A 21,238-nucleotide genomic window follows, 5' to 3' on the forward strand; every position below is an offset into this window, starting at 1 on the left:
TAGTTTACTTTTATTATCTCCTATTTCTTCAGAGCTCCTCAGACCATCTAATGTTCCCCAGTCAAAATGACATGCAGTCCATTTACTCCAGAACTGGGCCAACAATGCTCTTAAGCAGCCAATTGGATCTGTACATTGGGCACATCTAATAAAGGGAAGATTAATGAAGCAAAAACAAAATGCTTACCTCAAATTTCCTCAAACAAAAAGTATAAAGAATTGTAATGTTCCAGTAACCCTAGGATACCACTGTAGCCATTTATAATGCTGTGTGTGTGTGTGTGGTAGTGGGGAGGGGGGAGGGAGAAGGGCTGCCATCATAATCCAGTAATTGAAATTGATAGTGCGTCTTGAATGCAAAGGTCACTCTCTATTGGTCAGATTCACGACAGAGATTTATATCACTCACCTGTAGGTTGTAATTCCTATCACAATAATCACAGGCATCATTAAAGTAGACATTCTTAATTTACATCCATGAATTTCTTTATTATGTCCCTGCCGATCTCCACCAACTGTCAATCAGGCTGGTCATACCATATTTATGTGGTGCTCAAATCCCAGCCCCTGTCCTTTGTCATTATTCTCTTTGCAGTCTCCTTGTAATATGCTCACTTCTCCTTGGAACTCTCAGTCTATCGTGCTCTCAGTCTATCAGAATTATTCGGTCCATGACATGTTTAAGCTTCATATTCATCTAAAGTTGTGTAAATGATCCATCTTCACTCAATAATTGACTGCAGCTATTGGCCGCCATCAATAGATTGGGCCCTAAAAAGTGGCACTTTCCAATTGGGAATTCAGTTTTGTAGAGAACATTTAATTGAAAGAATTAGTGACTGGATAAAGTGGTGAATAAGGGCAATTGCTGTACTGTATGTATTTCTCAATTCATGAGAATGGATAAGTAACTTTCAAATAAGGAAACTGTCATCTACAACAACAATAAAATTACATTTGTATAGCGCCTTTTACGTTGGGAGGATGTCCCAAGGGTGGGGAGGGCAGGGGTGGGTGAGCAGGGAGATCAAAAGCACGCTCGAAGAGGAAGGTCTTGAGGTGGGTCTTGAAGGTGGGGGTGAGACAGAGAGACTGCGGGATGTATTTACAGAGGATGGGTGCAGAGTGGCGGAAGGCTGATGTGTTTAATGTTTAATATTACCATTATAATTTATACCAAAAATGCAGTTGTGGGCAAGAAGACCAAAGTAAGGAGCAAAAAGAAAAGTACTGGGAGGGACAAACTGGGAAATTAATTTAGTGATAAATGGTGAAGGCTCTAGCCAGGAGCACTGAATGCTAAAGTTCTGCAGGAATTTTGTTGTTGTTCCATAGTGCCTGTGTTGTGGGGAATGATGTGAAGGTGAATACTTATAACATTATATAATTGTTGGTGGATTCAAGGCATGCGGTCAAGTGATGAGTATATATCAGAGATTGATGGTTTTCAAAGGGAACTGGACCAATTAAGTGGGTGGCCCAAGAATAGCAGATGGGTGTTAGTATAGATACATTACAGGTTTATGCACATTACAACAGGAATTGTACAATATGTACACAGTGAGCAGGTGCATGTTAGAAAGGTGGGAAAAGAAAAGGATTAGAATGGCGTTAATGAATTGATGCTGTTATTAACAAAGCCAATAATGTACTGGGAAGCATATCAAGGGTCTGACTGCACATCAAAACAAGTCCGTCTTCTACAGATTATAGTATTGACCACATCTAGATTATTCAATTTGGGTATTTTAATTTCAAAATGACTGATGAATGGTAAAGTGGGAAGCTGTTCAAATGACTACAATGAGTCCAGGACTTTTGGGCTTTCAATTATAAAGAGGAACTCGCAAACCAGAACTTTTCATTAGTGAACAGAAGATTACTGTGAAACATGATCCAGGTTGTTTTTTCAGAAACAGAAACATGGAACGTATACTATAACTACTAGCATGTTATTTAACTTGTGTGAACTCAGAATAGAGAATAACCATAACGTTCAGAAACCTCAAGCAATAATAGAGATTAGAATGATGTTTTTTTCCAGCTGAATGTGGAAGAGACACCCAGTTAAAACAATGTTAACTCACCCATTTTTTTAAAAAACTGCACGAATTCCTGGTTAGGAATAAGGCTGATATAGTTATCAGTGTAAATGCAGAATGGTATGAGTGTTTGCTGTGTGGAACAAATGTCTTCCAGAATTGCTGGGACCATGAGATTGTCATGCCAGGAAAAGCAACCAATCCAGGATGAAAAATTTTCGTCTCATTTTAACTCAACTGAAAACGCTCACTTCCGAGCAGCAATATTTTGTGGGTTCAAGCCTTGCATCAGGACGCTGAGCTTTATGGTCTTCTAAGCTATCATTTTAATGCAGTGCTAACATTAAAGATCCCATGGCAGTTGAGTATTCTAATAAGAGGAGAGTTTCTCCTGGAATTCTGGCCACCCCCAGATACTTAATTCCCCAGATAGTCATTCATTTAATTTCTGTTTGTGGGACACAGCTGTGCATAAAGTGGCTGCCGAGTTTAAGATTGTGCTTTTATTTACTTGCCTCCATCCAGCCTGGCTCCATTTGTACGCGAATGTGAGTAAAATCGTGAGACTGCAGGGATCCAAGGAACAACGCAACTCAAGTGGCACAATCGGTGGCTTGAACTTGTATAACATTATTGGCTCTGAATTATTGATAGTTATTGCACCTCTGCCAAATAAATTATTGAGGTGACATTGAATGTAGATGTTGCCTTCTGGCTGCAGTGTGTGTGTGTGTGTAAAAAAAAGTGCTTGCTTTGCCGGGCTGGGAGGCTCTCACACGAACACCACTTAGCGCTTGCTGTCGAGCTCTTCTGAGTGAATGAATGTTCATGTGGCAGACGGTGTCGGCTATTGAGAGCGTTTAGAAAGGAGCCCTTGAGATGCGCATTGGGGAGAAAGAAAATAATCGCGTCTCTTCTCACAGAGGATCTCCACGCCTGAGTGTGTGCAGGATCCAGCCAAGCACACGCTTGTTGCTGGTGTCTTCTTTTTTTTCTCTCTCTCTCTCTCCCCCTTTGGTACTGGGGGGGGGGGGTCTTCCAGCCACGTAACACGAGTACTGGAGGAATCAATAAACCGACGTAGCAAACTTTTTTTTTAACATTTACATATCATTACAAATCCCACAGCCGCCCGCCTTTACAGTGATGGAAATTAACAGCATCCATCAACTCGAATCCTCATTAAATTTTAAAACAGCAACGCGATCGCTTTAAAAACCCGCCTTTACCTTTCACGCGAGAGAGAAAGAGAGAGAGAGAGAGAGAAACCCACAGCAGATGAATGAAGTTGGCTGCCAGAGCAAAAAAATAGCGCCTGCTTTCCTGGTGAGGTTACACCCAAATCCTGACGTTGCTCGCAGTCGCCGCTGCCAAGGCAGCAGGACCCCGAGTTCTGGATCTCTAACCCGACTCTCACTTAAATCGTTTCTGAGGTTTTAATCCTGTTCGCAAATAATTGCCTCCTTTCATTCGATATAAAACGTGTGTGTGTGTGCGTGTGGGGGGGGGATTGAACGCCTGCGTGGAAGTGTGCGGATAAACCAGGCAGCAACGTGTGCGGATAAACCAGGCAGCAACGTGTGCGGATAAACCAGGCAGCAAAGTGTGGCAGAAGGGAAACAAGACGATGGAGGAAAGGCTAATTGTTCTGTTTGCAATCTTGGACTCTCGTTAAATTAAAAAAAAAATAACTTTAAGGTTCATTCGGCCTTTACGCAAAATAATATTTGTCTAACTTGCAGCGCCGGGGTCAACGTCTGCTGTTTCTTGCTTCCTTTTCCCCCTTTTTTTCCCCCCCGGTTGGTTTGCGTGGAAGCGGCTGAGAGCTAAGATCGCCCCCGTGTGTCGTGGCTCGTAATAAACCAAATGTTTTGCAATAAAAAACCTTTTGGAGAGGCGGCGGCGCTGACTGCTGGACTGGGGCTGGTGTGTGGGGACTGAGAAATCCTCTCTGAGATCCTACCAACAGCTGAACGCACTGAAGAGAAGGAAAGGGGGTTGGTGGGGGGGGGGTTGGTGTGGGGGGAGGGGGTCACTTTGCAAATAGAGACCGCACTGCTCTCTGCCTATCGACTGCTTTGTGCTGGTTGTTAATTAGAAACCTCTCGGAATTAGCAGTGAACACAGAACCGCAGTGGTTTGGGATCACGTACAGTTCATTTGATTATCTAAATTACAATTAATTCCAGTTGTTTAAACTAATTACACTGTAGATGCCGACGCGTTTGGCGGCTCCTTCAACTCCCGTTCTTGCCAGATCGCAGTATCGATGCTGTATCTAAAGTAGCTCGTAAAGAAAAACATTGGCATTTTTTTTATATATAAAAATTGCCTTCTCAACTGCTTTAAAAATCGCGGTGTGGAGTTTAAACAAGTCACAGGGTTTGACAACTGACTTGTACCAAATAAAAGGTGGTTGAACGTTGATGAGCTCTTTCTTTTCCTTTCTTTGTCTCTTGACAGATGTTTCATTTGGGGGAATATCTATCACTAACGGGGCATCTTGACAAAATGTGGCATCATTGATAACGGAAACCTATTTGCTTTATCAATGATAACATGTTTCACAATCAGTGGTACCCTGCAGACAGATGGAGCATGGATTAGTTCAGACATGTTCTTGTTTCATCGCTCTATTCCCTAACGGGACGTCCTACCGAGCGGTACCCCTGATGTCTCCACCCAAACGCTCAGTGCCTTCCCTAAAGGCAATTAAAGCATTCGTGGCGCCAGCTCCATCACCCTTATCATATTGTAAAACAATAAAAATCCACATTTCCACATCAAAGTTTTTGATAAAGTAGTAAAACTATAGGGTTCGGCGCAGATGGCGTGTAATATTGATCTTGTGTTTTTCCTCGACTCCTCTCTTTAGTCTGACTGCAGTTAGAGTGGTATTTGATGTGAGTAATTGGTCCTATGTCGCGTTCTCCGCTGTAAATGTCCCGGTGTTTCTTTCAGGCTATCGCTTTTTTGTTTTACTTTTCAAGTAGGATTAGAGGACGGCAGTGGGATGGAATGGCGATAAAACGTGATTTTCGCACAAAACGGAAATAAACCAATCCCAACAGTCGCATTTTGTGGCATTATATGAAGTAAGTGTCTATTTCGAGAACAGTTCACGATGCACGATTCGCGTGTGTGTGCGTTTTGTTATTAAACTACGAATTAACTCGGGAATAGGATTACACTGTTGTTGGAAAAGGAGTTCTTCCTTTTCGCAATTTACACAAAGCATTTCCCAGCGAAATCATTAACATCATTGGTTATAAATATTGCCAGTTCATGTGATCAAACCAATCCCCTTTTTGTTCTCTAGATTAACAGTAAAGGTTATTATTATGCCCGTTAGTGTTGTAGATTTGAGTATCTAATGATCCGTTTACTGCATTCGAAAAATTCGTTTATTCACTAATCTGTTTATCCCAACCAAATCATTTGAGATTACACAGTTGTCTGTTCCTTGTTATTTATTTGCTGTTCGGATTTTAAACATCAAATTCGCTTCTTGGCAAGTTAAGGGGAAAATTGATCCAGATGTAAAATAAAGTTATGAGCCTCGGTTTACTTGACTAACGTGAGCTATGTAATTCTTTTGAAAACAGGAAAAGTTAATTAAACTGAGCGAACATTGTGATGCTTTTTGCATCTGCTTTATCCCATTCCCTATCACGTCCTCTGCAGGAACTCACCATCGCCTTCACATGAGCTCGTTTTACACACACACACACACACACACACAAGCGCCCTATTCTGGGACGCGAAACTTTTGAGAGGAAAAGAATAATGATGAAAAAAAAGTTCTGATCTCCAAACCAAACCAATAATCCAACACGGTCCTCATCACGTGCCATCTCAACTCTAACGAAAGTAATAGAATATTTAGTTATTCCCCTCTTGACGACTGCAAATAATGTAAAGTCGAGGCTGTAAATAAGTAAGGGAAAACCTTCTCATCATTTCCACATCACTTCACCACTCCAGTAAAATGATGCGTAATATGTCCAGAGTTAGTAACCAACGCTACCGTTGCATTGATAGATCACATTCATTAACTGTGATCCCCCCCCCCCCCCCACACCCCCAAGTTAATTTGCATGAAAGTGGATGTTAACTCACAAAATCATCATTTTAAAAAACATCTTTTTTTTTGAATGGTAAGGTGTGATCTGGACTCTTCTGTAATACATCACAGATTAATTGTGGGAATTGAGATTCGCTTCTGATGCTCTCACTGTTATTAATAGTAAACGTTTGCTTATGATCAAACCGGTCAAAATGACTCGCATCCATCAAATCCTGATGAAGTGCACTTTGGCAGTTGAAAGGAACATACATTCAGATCAGTAGCCCCGTTGTTTAATCGGTGCGTGGAAAACCGGATGGTGGAAACGCTCTCGTCTGGGATTTCTGCATTGGAGAGAGGGATTGGACTGTCAATGGCAAAGGAGCAGAGGGAATGTGCGCTGTGGTGCGCCGGGTTTTGTGAGTGTCTGAGCTGGCAAGGCTGGGATGGGATGTCAGCGGCGCTCGATTGGCTGAGGGCAGAGGAGCCGTGGCGCTCGCCTCCTGTTTACACCTTGGCTTGAGTGAAAGTGGCCCAGAGCTGGAGAAGCAAGAGAGGAGAGAGAGAGAGAGAGAGAGTGTGTGTGTCTGTGTGTATGTGTGTGTGTGTGTGTGGCGCTGGGCTGCAGGGAGCACAGAGACAGACGGACACACAGCAACACAGCGCACTGGTCTGAACGGACGGACACACACACTGGAATTTGTACTCTGCATCATGAGAGTCCGTTCTCCATCACAGTCACAACTTGGGATTTGGAAGTGATTTGCGGTGGAAAGAATCAGAAGCTGCCCCTCGCTGTTCCTTCATCCCCTCTCTCTCTCTCTCTCTCTCTCTTTTTTATAAAAAAAAACATTTCTTGTCGGTTTGACCAAGCTGCTGGAAAGAACAGGAAGAAACCCTGGGATTTCTGATGCCAAATCTTATTTTTGTTCGTTTAAGTTTGCCGAAGTGATCTGCTGCCGCGGAGGGAGAGAGAGAGGGAGAGAGAGAGAGGGAGAGATCGAAAGCTGATCCTTTGCTTTTTGCGTTGCTTCGCTCGCCCACGACCAGCCTCAACCCAAGGAAAAGCCGCAACCATCTGGAGCCGGGGATCATGCCTCACACCCGAGGACTCTGTGTGCCAGCTCTCGGCGTGCAGCTCATCTCACTGGCACTCTGGGCTATCGGCATCTGTCAAGCAGGTAAGGTCTTTTTCACCCCCTTTTTTCTTTGACTGATGCTTTGATGCTCTGTTTGGGCTTCTGCTGAAGGAGCGCTGACATTGCGAGGCTGAGGCTGAGGCGACAGTTCCTGCGCGCAAGTTTACGTGTCACTGTTGATCTGGCATCTTGGCCGTGATGGCTTTGCACAAGAATGTTGCCTTTTTTTTTAATTAAAAAAATATATGCCACAGCTGAGGCTCCACTCGTGGCTCCTCTGTGGACCCTACGGTTATTTGCAGGCACCGGTGATGCAACATTCGTGTCTATAACATAAAGCTCCACAACTGAGCAGTCTGGCCCTTTCTCGGCATCAGTTCAGCCGCGAGAAAGTTTGCAGAAATGAGTTTCTCAAGTTTCCCCACCACCCCTTCCCCACTTTCTAATCCCACCCCCACCCCCCACCCCCATCGATTTGGGAAACGGTACAGACAGCCCCGGTTGTTGGGACAATCCCCCCATCATGTTCTGATGTGCAACTCTCCCCAAAGCAGAAAGCCGGGGCGGGGGTCGGTGTGTGTGTGTGTGGGGGGGGGGGGGGGGGGGGGGGGGGGGGAGGTGTGGAGGACGGCGCGTTTTCTAATGAAAGGTCGAAAGTGGTCGCTGTTTTGCACTTGGATGGATTTGTATTAATTGCTCAAGTGAATGGAGAGGGGGCGACCCGCTCCCTTTGAGACTGTCAATGGGGCACTCGACGCGGTTAACAATAAATATGTGATTGTGGGTGTGATTTGTGATTCCCAAATGCTCTCTTTGAGAAAGAGAAACACTGTTCAGAGACCGCGGTGGGTCCAAGCAGCGGGTTTTGGGGAAAGAGGCGAGATCACGAGTAAAGGAGCGAGCACTTCGGGGTGTTATATATACATATATATATATATACTGTATACAGAATCTCACTTCTTATTGGTGTCTCTCAATCTGCTCCTCTCTTCCCCCCTTTGCTCTCGTATGCTCACTGGCTATTTCTCTTACTCTGCCCCGTTCCCTCCTCCTTCTGCTCTGCCCGTCTTTACTCTGCCCCCGTCAACCTTTCAGACTGGAGCCGTACAGATCATCCCGCAAAGTTTCCATGAACTCATTCATTCCCACACGGTTTGCTTTTATTGCTCGCGTCTGGTGGGAGGGGGCAGTGAAGCAAGCTGTTCATTCAGCTCCCCGGGCAAGAGAGCGCATAGCATGGACCTCCCTGGGCGCAGGGAGGGACCTGGGCCAGGCTGGCCAGCCCATGGGGGGCAAATGCCTTGTTTGCATTATTCCTTGGAGGGGTGGTGGAAGGTTACGCACACCATCATTTGGAGCTCTGCTGGGACAGATGGGGGTGTAATAAAGTCAGAACATGCACTGTTCTCTGGATGAGTGCAATGTGCTGCCCCTGTAGTTTGCCAACTTGCATTTGTGAGTTGCATGTGAAGGTAAATCACTTGCGAGAATTAAACTCTTGTCGGGTTCTCGAGAACTTTTTGTTGCACTAACCTACCAGTCTTGTTAGTTGCCTCGGGAATCATAACAACCTCACGAATATAGTGCGTGAAAAATCCGACTTTGAATCACTTAAACATCAAATGCTTAGCCCATCACCCTCTGGCCTGGCTCTGCTACCCTGGGGCTGAGAAGAGAATTTCGTGGGGGGGGGGGTCGTGGGGTAACTTTGCTGCGGTTGCAATGATGGAATGAACAGCCAAAAATCCAATTGGAAAAGGCAAGGAGGGAACTTTGAACTCTCTGCGTTTGTTGAGGAAAGGGTGAGGGGTGAAGACAAAAAGGGTTCACCATAACATCAGTGCGAATTAATTTGAGAGACCACCACTTCAGATCCGCTTAAGAGTTCCTGTGGGACAGATTGCTACCTACCCCGGAGTCTTTCTCTGTCTCTCTCTCTCACTTGAATGTTTTTTTTATATAGCGTGGGAGGGGGGTAGAAGCTGAGGCACAATACCGCTGCTGGAAACCTCAGTAACGGTTTGCAGTGTGGATCCCGAGTTGATAGTCTTTACGGAAGAAGTCTTCTATTAGTGTTTGCGATTTTTAAAATAATGGTTCTCAGGTCTATATTGGTGTGTGTGGGGGGGATTGGGGGGGGGGGGGTGACCAAGCGTCCCTTATGTACTGGGACTTTTAACATGACTGTCTCGACCAGTTCGGCGGATCTCATGGTTGACCTCCAAACATTGGGGATTGTTACTTTTGTGACAGAGTGTAAAATCGGAGCTTTTGAAGGTTCCGCTTATTAGATCCATCTGCCCCTGTCTTCGCGGGGAATTCTTTGTGGATTTATATGCGTTTTTCCCCCCGTCGACCACCACCAAAAAAACAAGAAGAATCGTGCCTTTTTGCACAATACCAGGGACAGCTGCAGCGCCAACCCCACAGCGTTTGGAAAAGTTGAAATGAAACATTTTTCTTTAATTGAACTCAATTTGAATGGTGCTGCGCTGTTGGGTGGCAGTGTGTGTGGGGTGTGTGTGTGTGGGGGGGGGCTGTGTGTCTGGTGTGTGTGTGGGGGGGTGGTGTGTGTGTGTGGGGGGGGTGGTGGTGGTGTGTGTGTGTGTGTGGTGGGGATGGTGTGTGTGTGTGTGGGGGGGGTGGTGTGTGTGTGTGTGGGGGTGTGTGTGTGTGTGTGGGGGGGGGGGATGGTGTGTGTGGGGGGTGGTGTGTGTGTGTGTGGGTGTGTGTGTGTGGGGGGGGGAGAGTAATTCCTTAATGCTGAAGCGCAGACATTCAGTTTTAATATAAAGTGCTAACCCCAGAAATTCTGAAATATAAAAGTACCCCCAGAGAAGTCTGGCAATGTAACTGCTCAACTCACTCACTCACTCACTCACTCACGTTGTGGGTTCCGTCAGAAACTGGGGGAGCGGTCAGTGGTAAACAGAACAGCCCGTGTTTTTTGAAAGAGGAGGATCTGGTGTTTGGTTTTTTGTTTTGTTTTTATCGCTTTTTCTTTGCATAAACTGCAGTGGACTCCGTGAGTCGCTTTCAAGAGGGCTTAAAAAGTCTTATACTAAGGAGACTGGAGTGGCTGCCACTTTATAAACACATCCTGCAACTTTGTGCTGGTCACTGAATCTGATGAAAGACTGGCCACTGGCTTGGCTCGTAAGTTCAAAGAGAGAATTAATTTGAAATACAAACTTTTTTAAATTTTATTATAGAGATATGGATACGTTTAGGGATATATATATATATATATATAGGGGAGGGCTGTGTGGAAGACTTTGATAATGCTGGATCTGAAACATTGGGCTTCAGTTAGTAACATTCCCAAAGGTATGGTAACTGTGTGGCTGAACAATAAAGTACTTGTGAAGTAGGGGAAAGGGGGCCACTGACTGTTGGGGCTGTGGCTGGTGGGGTTGAGGGTGGATCTCTCGGCTCAAAGTCTTCATTGTAGCCACACAGGGTGGGCAAACAGCGACAATGCCTTGAATTATTGTGATCCTGTCTGACATCCCCCCCCTCCCTCCTCCTCCTCCCAGTTCAATTTAGGAAATCCTTGCTCGTATCTTTCTCTTTCCACCCCCTACCGTGAGATATAGCCCTCACATCCAATGACATTTCGGCCTACAACTACAAGGCAAGACGTGTGTGGCTGTGAGGCGAGAATCGAATGTGCTCTTATTTCTTTTCGAAAAAAAAAGCTGTATTTCTGACCCCGGCCGTCGCTTGTAAATGCCGCTCCTCCTCCTCCTCCTCTGAAAGTGTTGGGTGTCACTTGGACCGTGTGAATGTGTATCCACTCGCTTTTCCTCGCGGTCCCCGCTTGGCTGCTGTCACTCCTGCCCATACCCCTGGAAACTCGTTGCTTGCGTGTCTTGGCCCGATCTGCGTGAGAGTACAGCTGGACGTGGCTCCCAAGCTTTGTGTGGTGTCTGTCCTCAGCAATCCCGTCTCTCTTCCCACAGCCCCGCACCAGTCTGGCACTGCCCATTCCGACTTTCACCTGATAAGGAGCCGATGGCTCCAAACCCCAGTCTGCAGTCAAACACACATCTCCATCAACCACTGCAGCGAAAAGAGCAAATGCGCGAGTGTGATTTATGTTGCAATTGCCCTGTACGACACACCGAGCACATCTCTTTTTAAGTTTTTTTTGGGTGTAAATTGAACTATCGTTGAACTGATCCGGAGCCATTTCTTTTTCACGCTTTTTTGTCACTTGTCAAAATTACTCGCCAGTTGCAAATTGGGGGTTTGACGAGGCAGAAGAGCTTCACTGAACGATTTTTAATTTGAGAAAAGTTTCTGAAAGTTTAAATCAGACTGAACAAGGAGACGATTGGTATTTTACCAGTACAATCAAGACCACATTTATTTACATTGTATCGCATGCACAAAGTAGCCCTTAGGTTAGGACGTGCTGTGTGCATTTGGGAGGTAAATGACTAGTTGCATGGAACCATTGGGTATGATCAACGTGTGTTTGTACTATTGTGGTGCAATAGCCAGTTATAGCGATGCTCAAGTTGACAGTTCTTCAGTGCTGCACACCTCTGCTTCCCTCAGAGCGGTCTCTGGGAACCTATTCATGAAGTAACTGCAAATCAGTTAATGGGAGGGTGAGACAAACAGTTTCCCACAATGTGTTATATAAAAGGCTTGGATCTCTCTAGCGTCCTCTTGGTATATTGTGTGCCTGACTGTGTGATGATAATACATTACTCCACTGGAAAGGTAAACAGGAGGAGCCAATGTGTGATCATTTGGTTGTAAAGTGTAATTAGCTGAACCGTGAGGTGCCATAAACGTGTAAGCAGACTGTTTACTTGAATGTTGAGTCATTCCACAAATAGCCCTTTAGCTTATCAGTTCTATATGAACCACAGAGTGGTTAGGATTTTAGTTTGAAGAAGCATCTTATTTCATTTAAGCTTCGGTACTTTCATGTTTTAAATTACTACCGCAGTGAATATTGTTTTTGTGCAGTAAAATGGTTTTAAGATTTATTGTTTTATGTGGGAGAGCCAGAAAACGCTGCAAGCAAGTTTTGATGATAAGCTTATGTTGTACTGGATTTCTGCCAGTAGGTGGTGATTGCTGGCTTTCCAAATCTCACATTACCAAGTATGCAAAAAACACGTTAGTGACATCTAGAGAACATTTATTTAAAAAAGTTTCTTTCTTCAACTAAGAAAGTGTGAGATATTTAATCTGTAGCTTTGGGATTGAGAATACGAGAGCCCAAATAACACCAGGAAGAAATTTGGACCCAAACAGTTTATTTGAGATTGTGCCCATGTTCAACCATACACAGATGCATTTGTATCACATTCATTTTAATAATATTTCAAAGTTTGCCACAGAAAAAAGTTTTAAGAAAAACTTGGAGATATGATGGAATTATATAGAACATTGCATTATAAATACCAGTGTGTTCCAGATGTCTTGCAGTTAATCTGTAGGACAATTCCCATGTTTGCATTTTAATTGATGGTTTCCTGTTAAATAAGAGTTCATTGGCTCTCTCTGTACTCATCTGCTGTATGTTCCCAGAAGTAGAAGTTTTGCATCATTGCTGACCTACCTCCTCAGTTTAAGCTAAATCATGCTGAAGTAACTGTCTTTGATAGTGTAGTTAACTTTGCTGTAACTCTTGCATTCAGGTTTTGAATGGAATTAGTGTCTGAACTCCCTTTGGTTTTGTTTGAAAGCACTCTCAACCATGGGCCTCTGCCGAAGAAACCTGTCGATGTGCTTTATTTTCCTGTGTTTGAGCTTTTGGCGCATTTATTCCAATTCTATCTGGAAGATGCTTCTGTGCTTGGAGGGGGGTGAGGGGTTGGAATCTTGTTGTTGCCAGGATTAATATTATATCAGTGTCTGGTTAACTTCTGTTAAACGTAAAGACTCTGTCCCCTCCTATGCCTCACTGGTTAAGTGGATATGGTGTGGCACAGAATAATTCAGATGAATAAATTCTCCTGTGCAATCCCTCGCCTGTTAATCAAAGTCAACTGAGAAAGAATTGGGCATTGCAATTGACCTTTGGGCCTCTGAGCTAGGGAGAAAGAAACTCAGCTAGGATTGCTACTCTTGATTGCTATCCAGTGACCTCTGGTGGAAATGCAATTGTGTGGATGTCAGGTGAAGACAGGATCGGTCTCCATTGTGAATAGCCCTATGCTCAATTAGCTTGCTGACATTTGCTGTCCAATTTGCATACAAAGAATGACCACTTGGGTGAGGTACCAGAGACCCCACAGCCCCTTGTAGAACTGCAACTCAGCATAAGTTGCCATTGCCTTCAGAAGGACTAATCCTTATTCTGGATCATTTTTCAGTGTGCATTACTTATGTTCCACTGATAGAAAATAGGTCATGTAATTTGTTAGCAAAATTGTTGATACATTCCATATTTAGTATTATAGTGGTCTTCAATGCTCACAAAAGAAAATTCTATGTGCTCCAAAGGACACGTCTATACTGTTGTGTTTAACACTGGTTATCTAAAATGCTATACAACATGAGTGTGTGTAAAATCCTGGGCATGTAAGCATGACCACAACCTCAGAAAATGCAGCAAATCAGATGAGATAAAAATACAAACAGAAATGCCGCTGGCTAGATACAGTTTTGACTGCCATGCAGTTATAACGCATTCCGTCTTTCTCCATGCAATTTTCATTTCCACTCAGGTAGTTAATGAAGTTAAAGATTGACTGTGTCAATGTATTGCAGCTGTACATGTTTTGCAGCTCAACATGTATTTATACTTAGGAAATGGCTGAAACTGTATTTCATAGAACTCTACACTAGTCATAAGATGTGATGTACTACTAATCAGAGCTACATTACCCTGCTTTTCTGTGGATCTACAGCTCCATGAATGCCATTGTATTGTCCAAGATTCTTTGCAGTCTACCGCATGCAGTGTTAGTTGTCACATAGGAATTTGTGAAGAATGATGTCTGCAGTGGAGAATGGGAAGTTTAAAGAATAACCACCAATCTAAACACCAATCAATGTTTTTCTAACTCAGCAGCATAATAACCCATCTTACAAAATTTGTAATGGTTCCAAACTAGTGAACATACTGTCCTTATGTTGCAATTCCTTCCACCAGAGAAGAATTGAATATTAAGAGTGTGAACTTCGTGCAGATCTTTGATTCTGTGTGTTCTGTGCCCGGTGTCTGGTTTATGTGAATGGAAATTGAGAATCCCAAGGGCCGCAAAACAGTACAAGGGGAGGAGAGTTTATCTTCAGTCAGAGGCACTCCACAGCCTGCTCTAAGTTGAGGGCGGTGGGCAGGGAATGGAATCATTATTAAAATGAATGCAGATAGGGGTAAAGAAAAGTTTCTGAAACCAAATGAAGATAATAATAATAAATAATCCTTGCATTTGATATAGTGCTTTTCACATCTCCTAGACAGGTAATCTGTTATTAATAAAATTGTGTTAATGTTGAGTAATTCTAAGAACACAAAGTGCTATACCGGATATAATCCTGTTCACCTAAGATACTTTCATTACATTTTGGATTGCGTAATAAGGGTGTGTGCTGTTCTTCCAGTCTTATCAATGCACCCAGTGTTTTTCATATACCCACGTTAACTAATTTGCAGTCTTGTTGTGGTTCTTGTTTACCAATTTTTGGAGGAAAGAGTAATTTTTGTGTGTGCATTTTCTAGTTTATGCCCTCAGTGTCTCCTTGGGTCATCCGCTTTGTGTCCTTTCTTTAACAAACAGATGATAGCTTTGTATTCATCAAGACTGCTGCAAAGTTTCCCACTTCCATTGTGCTGGTGGGTAGAGAGACATTGCTCAGACAGTGGTGTAATTATCTGGGAGTGGTCAGAAAACACAGAGAATGGATAATTGATCTAATGACCATGAGAGGGACTCTGAACAATTGCCCTTTTCACCAGGTGCCGCATGTTAGAGCTGCATTCTTTGTCTAATATCCTTATGCATCCTGCTACAGCATTCCTGGATTTAGAACAAATCGTAACGACTGACATTACCTTTTACAAATGCTTGTGTGGTGTTGCTTTAGAATTATAACCCTAATAAAACAAATTCTTGAAACAATAAGGAGCAAAGTGAAAATGTTTTTGATTTCTGAATTATAGAATTGTTTGATCCCAGCTCGAATAATCCCTTAAATTAGTAACCATTGATTCATTTAACTGTACCCCCAATCCTTTTTCATGGCTACTCTGGAAATGTTCATCCAATAGCCTTTCCAGTGTTGTTTAACGTCTCAATTTTACAGCTACTTGTAACGAAAGGTGTTTTCTATCCTCCCTTTTAAAGTTTGCAAAGATAACCATGAGTTTATGGTCCTAGTTTTCAGTTAATCAACCAATTGAATAAGCAAAATACAAAATACTGCCGATGCTGCAAATCTGAAACAAAGACAGAAGTCGCTGGGAACACACAGCAGGTCAGGCAGCATCAATGGAGAAAGGAAAGTGCGTCAACGTTTTGGGTCCACGACCCTTGGTCAGAACTGGGGTGTTGGGAGGGAAAGGCTTTAAAGGGCTAACCGAGAGTGGGGAGGCAGGGCAAGGAAGGAAAAAAGAAAATAAGAGAGAGGACAGGGGATGATGGGTTAAAGAGGTGTTAACGATGCAAAACAAATGGGGGGCTTCAACAAAACAAGGTTAACACCTCTATTCCCTTGACTCCAAAATGCACAAGACTTATTTTAATTCCCTTAACCTTTTCTGCCTCCCTTCCCATCTTTAGAACAAACTTTGCCTCTGCATCCCTTGATCTTGCTGTTCCTCAATATCATTAAGAACTATTTAGCTACATTTTATAATTTTTTTAAAAAAAGTTGTTAGAATGGCTAACAAATTATTCAGAGAATTGACAAGTATCTAAGCACTAAAACAATGCCACATATACATAAAATATGTAGTCTTTGGTCACTCATTATCAGTGCATGAGGAAGTAAATGGAGGTTTCTGATATGTTGGGAACTGTAATTTTACACAGCTGAACCTCACAACCCCTAAACATGCAAAGAAATTGGCTGTGCCATTATGTTTTTTTTCCTGTATGAGTGTATCTAAGTGTACACGATGAAAACAGAATTCTAATGAGAATTTCTATATTGTTGCAAACGGACATTTAATTAAACTCATACAGAAAAGAATCCATTCAGAGCGTTTTCAGCCACTTGCCTGCCCTAAGAGGCTCTGTGGGAATGCTGCATTGCCTGAGGATTTTTTTTATATACTTCTCAGCCAAGAGTCTATAACAGATTGTTCTCATTACTTATACGAAGGTAAGGGAGGTTGAGCAGCTCAGGCCAAGCTGAAAGTGAAGTGAATTATAGTCACTGGTGTTGCCGGTGCTTTGGCAAGTTCCCTTTTTTTTTGAAAGATTTTATTGCATTTTAGCACTCCAGATATGGGTAGACCTGGGGCTTTTTGTTACCGATGAAAAGTAACATGTTTTTGAATGTAAATTTACTTTATTATATTATTTAATGGAAAATTTTATAACGAAATATGAGAATACATACAATTCCTTCCTACTTTGGCCCTTTCCCACTTTTCCCTTCTGCTTTCCCTCCCACTCCCACCCAAAATGAATTGATCTCCCACGTCTGCATCTTGCATTACCTGTGCTCCCAGTCTGTCTTGTCTTTACACTGATACCTATGGGACTTCAGGTTCCAGTCTAATGGTAGGCTTGTGTTACAGAATTGTTTCAAAGTGTTCGGTGATGTGCAACAACAACAACAACAACAACAAGATTCCATTTATAAAGCGCCTTTCACGTCAGGAGGACGTCCCAAGGCGCTGAACAGTTGGGTCATGACCCGAGCAGGGGGGAAATGGTCAGGGGGAGGGGAGGGAAGGGAGGGAGCGAGGAGGGGGGAAATGGTCAGGGTGAGGGGAGGAAAGGGAGGGAGCGAGGAGGGGTAGAGAGTCGAGAGGGGAGCTGAAGGCACGGTCAAAGAGAAAGGTTTTGAGACCGGCCTTGAAGGAGGAAAGGGAGGAAGCAAGGCGAAGGCACTGGGGGATGGAGTTCCAGAGCCTGGGGGCTGAGAGGCTGAAGACCCGACCACCAATGGTAGGGCGGTTGGGGCGGGGGACGTGGAGCAGACCGGAGCCAGAGGAACGGAGGGTACGGGCAGGTAGGTAGGGGGATAGTTGGTTGGAGAGGTGAGTGCAGGACTCACACGTGCACAAATCTTCCCCTTTTACCTCTTAAGAAGTGGGGAAAATAACTTCCAAACTAAGACTGTATTTAAGACTTTTTCTCAGTTCTATGTGATTGTAAGTTTGAAACAGAATGGGCTAATCTAGGTGGCACTTCATGCCTCAGACTTTCTTTGAGAAGATTGAAATGAAGGTTTTTCCTTTCTCTTCCCCAGGTGGTGCATAGCTTAATACTGTCAACAAGTAACCTGAAATATAGAAAGAGAGTGTTTGTATTCAAACTGCTCTGTGGTGGCATTGAAATTATGTCTTCCCATAATCCATAATAATAATAATCTCCGCATTCGATGACATAGAGAGAATGTCTCAAAACACTTCACTGGATTTACTGAAAAGTAAAGTGACTGTGCCTTGTAGGTGAACATAGCAGCTAATTTACAACCTGCAATATCTCAAAAACAACCATGAAGTGAATGACCAATTTTATTTGGGGAATTGTTGGTCAGGATAACATGACAAATTCTTGTCTCTTTTCAAATAGTGTTTTGGCATATTTAACATCCAGGCTGACGGGATCTTGTGTAATGTCTCATTTAAAGGATCGCATCTTTAACAATGCAGCACATTCCCAATGCTGTATTAAATTATGCAAGGATTATTATTATTATAATTACTCCATTGGAATTTTAGACTGAGTGTTTGAAGCCCTAACATGGGGTTTGAACCCACGTACTTCTGATTTATAGGTGATAGTGCTACAAACTGACACCTATCCATGATGGGAAATTGTCATGAATGAATATCACCGGAGGCATTTTTCACTCCTCAGAACCAAGATCAGTTACTGTAAACTTGGAGTTCTATTTTGATTTTGCATTTAAAAATCCCTATTTTTGTAGCTGCGTATTGTGGAATTTGAAGCCTCGAACCTTGGATGTAATATTGTGCACATACGTGTTATAGGCTTTTTTTATGAACTGTTTGCATCAGTCAACCTTGTCTGCCAGAAGCATATTAAGACAAGCCTCAACACTCTTGTATCATATTTCAGTAGTTTATGAAGAGTTCTTTTAACTGCTGGTAATTCTAATAAGGTGCCTAAAGGGTGAGTGGGGGAAGTGTACAATGAGTGCTTTTTTTTTATGATTATAAGGTGAAGTAAAGAGAGTAGGAGACTCGACCGTTTGTTTTGGATCTTGCGAAACTGCTTTTCATGGCAATATCCTCTCTCTCTCCCTGCATTGGAAGTTTCCATGACTATATGTCATTGGGCTGCTGGAAGTATAACAGAAAAGCACATTGCAGGGGATTTGATTGTTCTCTAGTGTTCCTATCAGGCTCTACCTCTCCTGTCTAAACTTGCTGTTTGAGTGCATTGTTTTTACAGTCCTGCATGGTGCAACAGAGACGAATGACCAATTGATACCACATAGATAGTGGTGGGATGCTTAGCTGTTAATGTTAATCCACTGTTAATGCATTTTTCCCAGTAACTTCATACTACCGGACAATATTGCTCCTCTTATGCGCCTATGTTGCTCTTAATAAATGTTCATCTGCCTAACATTATCAGATCAGAAGAATCAATAGCAAATATCAAGAAACTGAAAATCTCATTAGAATATCAAAAGTTTCCAAGTACGGTTGAGCAATTCAGCTTGATGAACGTCCCTAAAATTGCAACTCCAAATTCTATCCAGAAATCCACCCAGCTGTGATGTTTCTGCTCCACTAGCTGAACTTTCCTCACAACAGTTACATTTGCAGCAATCTTCAGTAAGAATTTATTTCACTTGTGAGCCACAATATTCAAAATAATAAAGATTAAGAAGGTGATTATTTGTTCTCTGAATCAAGATCGTATTCATAATTCTCTTGAGTTCTGTTGTAGCACTATTTGAATGGCTAGATTGAATTAATGGCCTGTTAACTTACCACCACCGTTGTATGTGAGATTTTGGGGGGAAGGAAGTGATGAGTGGTGGTGGGGGGGGGGAGGGGCAGGGTTAATAAATAACTATACCTTTCATGCAACGTCTCAAATTCAGATGGCATGTTGGATGCTTTGGAGAAAAACTAAATCTCTCTCTCTGCTACAATCACTGAATAGACTCCTTAACCCCAGCCTCAATATAATTTTATTTGACATAAAGTAAACAATACTTTAGTTCTCAAATGTTGTCATTCTATGCTGTTGATCCTTGCCTACTGGGAATGAGTTGAGGATACCCTGAATTCTCTTCATACAGTAGATACCGCACCAACATTTCCCTGATACCCACTGTTTAACCCTTTGCACTATCCATTTCCTCAAACTTACTGCTTAACTTACTGTTTGACCAACCATTCCTTTATATTTGCTGTTTAATGGTTGGTTTGGTACGGAGGATCAACCTTTAACCTATTGCACTAACCATTCCTTTGGACTCGCTGTTTAAGTATAAATCCAAATGCATGTGAAGAGCATGCATCATAATCCTCGTCTGATTTTATTACTCGTTTAAATCAAGAGACTGGTGCCAGTTTGGTTTTGAATGTAGTGAGTTCCTATTACCAGGGATTGTGAAGGGTGTCCATGGCAAGACACCGTTGATGAAATACATGCTGCAGGACTGTTTAGGCAAGCTTTCCAGCAATTCATTTCATACCTCCCTGAAATTATTTAAAGATGGATATTTGTGCTCGGGGCAAGAACGTCGACCGAGGTCATATAAGCTTGGAAGGAATGACTGCTTTTTGTAGTTTTACTTGATTGGAAAAATCAATTTGGCTGAGAGCTTGTCTGCTGGGTCAACAACTGGAACTAATGACTAAGCATTTTACCCTGTAAATCGTGCAAGAAAGTGTGTGCATGTTTATTTTGTTTGAAAGTCCAGTTCCTTTCACAGCAGAATTTTGTTGTCTGGTTAAAGCGCATTGGTTTATGTAGTTCACTGTGTGCGAGTGCTTGTTCACAGATTCCTGTCAAACGTACACAGGAGGGGGAGGAGGTGAACATTTGCAGGACTTGGATAGTCTGCAGTACATTTCAACCAGTCGGTGGAAACACTACTGACAGTAATTTATTTTCAGATATTTTCCATATTTATGAAAGCAGTTTTCCTGATATGATGTGTGGACAGGGGTTATAATAATAATAATAATAATAATCCTTGCATTTGATATAGCGCTTTTCATGTCGGGAGGACGTCCCAAAGCGCTTCACAGAACACACTGTAAAGTGAATTGACTGTATATTTGTGGGCGAACGCGGCAGCCAATTGCGCACAGCAATGTCCCACAAACAGTCGTAGATTGAAAATGACCAATTTTATTATTGTTTTTTGTTTTTTTGGAGGGATTATTATTAGGCGTGTGGAGTAAGGAAACTTGCCCAAGGTTTCGCCCTGCCTGGAATTGAACTCAGGTCTCTCGCTTGCAAAGCGAGTGCTCTAACCATTGAGCTACAGGACTCCACAAAGGGTTGAAAGTGAAACACAACATCCATTAAAAAAGAAAATGCAGACTGCCGGTGGCATGGAAAATAACTGCAGCTTGCCACCCTGTTTCTCTTTCCTGCTTCTCTTGGTACTTTAAAAGGCTGAAAAATATTTGGCTGAAAATCACATTTTAAAAAAAAAAGATTTTTTAATCTGTCTTGTAGGGTAATGATACGAAAATCAATGATCAGAATAGAGCAATTTATTAAAGCTGTCTGTGCTGGTGATAAATGTGCTAAGCCCTGTTAATAACACAGAGTTAGTTTCAGTTTCAGCTTGTGATGTGTCCAAACACTAATTTGCCCCTCTGATTAGGAGCTTCAACGTTTGAGGGA

At 42.8% G+C, this 21,238-nt stretch overlaps 1 protein-coding gene across 2 annotated transcripts in view; it reads left to right on the forward strand.

The window, feature by feature from the left end:
• The first annotated feature begins 5,097 nt into the window (after nucleotides 1–5,097).
• The window catches only part of unc5b (unc-5 netrin receptor B), a 139,362-nt gene continuing 123,221 nt past the window's right edge, over nucleotides 5,098–21,238 (forward strand). The window contains exons 1-2 of one of the 2 annotated variants that reach the window (XM_007897871.2): nucleotides 5,098–5,137; nucleotides 7,048–7,289. In XM_007897871.2, coding sequence (XP_007896062.1) covers nucleotides 7,202–7,289 — 88 coding nt within the window. In that variant the 5' untranslated portion in view covers nucleotides 5,098–5,137; nucleotides 7,048–7,201. Of the gene's footprint in view, nucleotides 5,138–6,980; nucleotides 7,290–21,238 lie in introns of those variants that run through there. The other variant, XM_007897865.2, reaches the window with a different exon arrangement.

Source organism: Callorhinchus milii, unplaced genomic scaffold (genome assembly GCF_018977255.1).
Source record: "Callorhinchus milii isolate IMCB2004 unplaced genomic scaffold, IMCB_Cmil_1.0 Scaffold7, whole genome shotgun sequence".
Taxonomy (NCBI): domain Eukaryota; kingdom Metazoa; phylum Chordata; class Chondrichthyes; order Chimaeriformes; family Callorhinchidae; genus Callorhinchus; species Callorhinchus milii.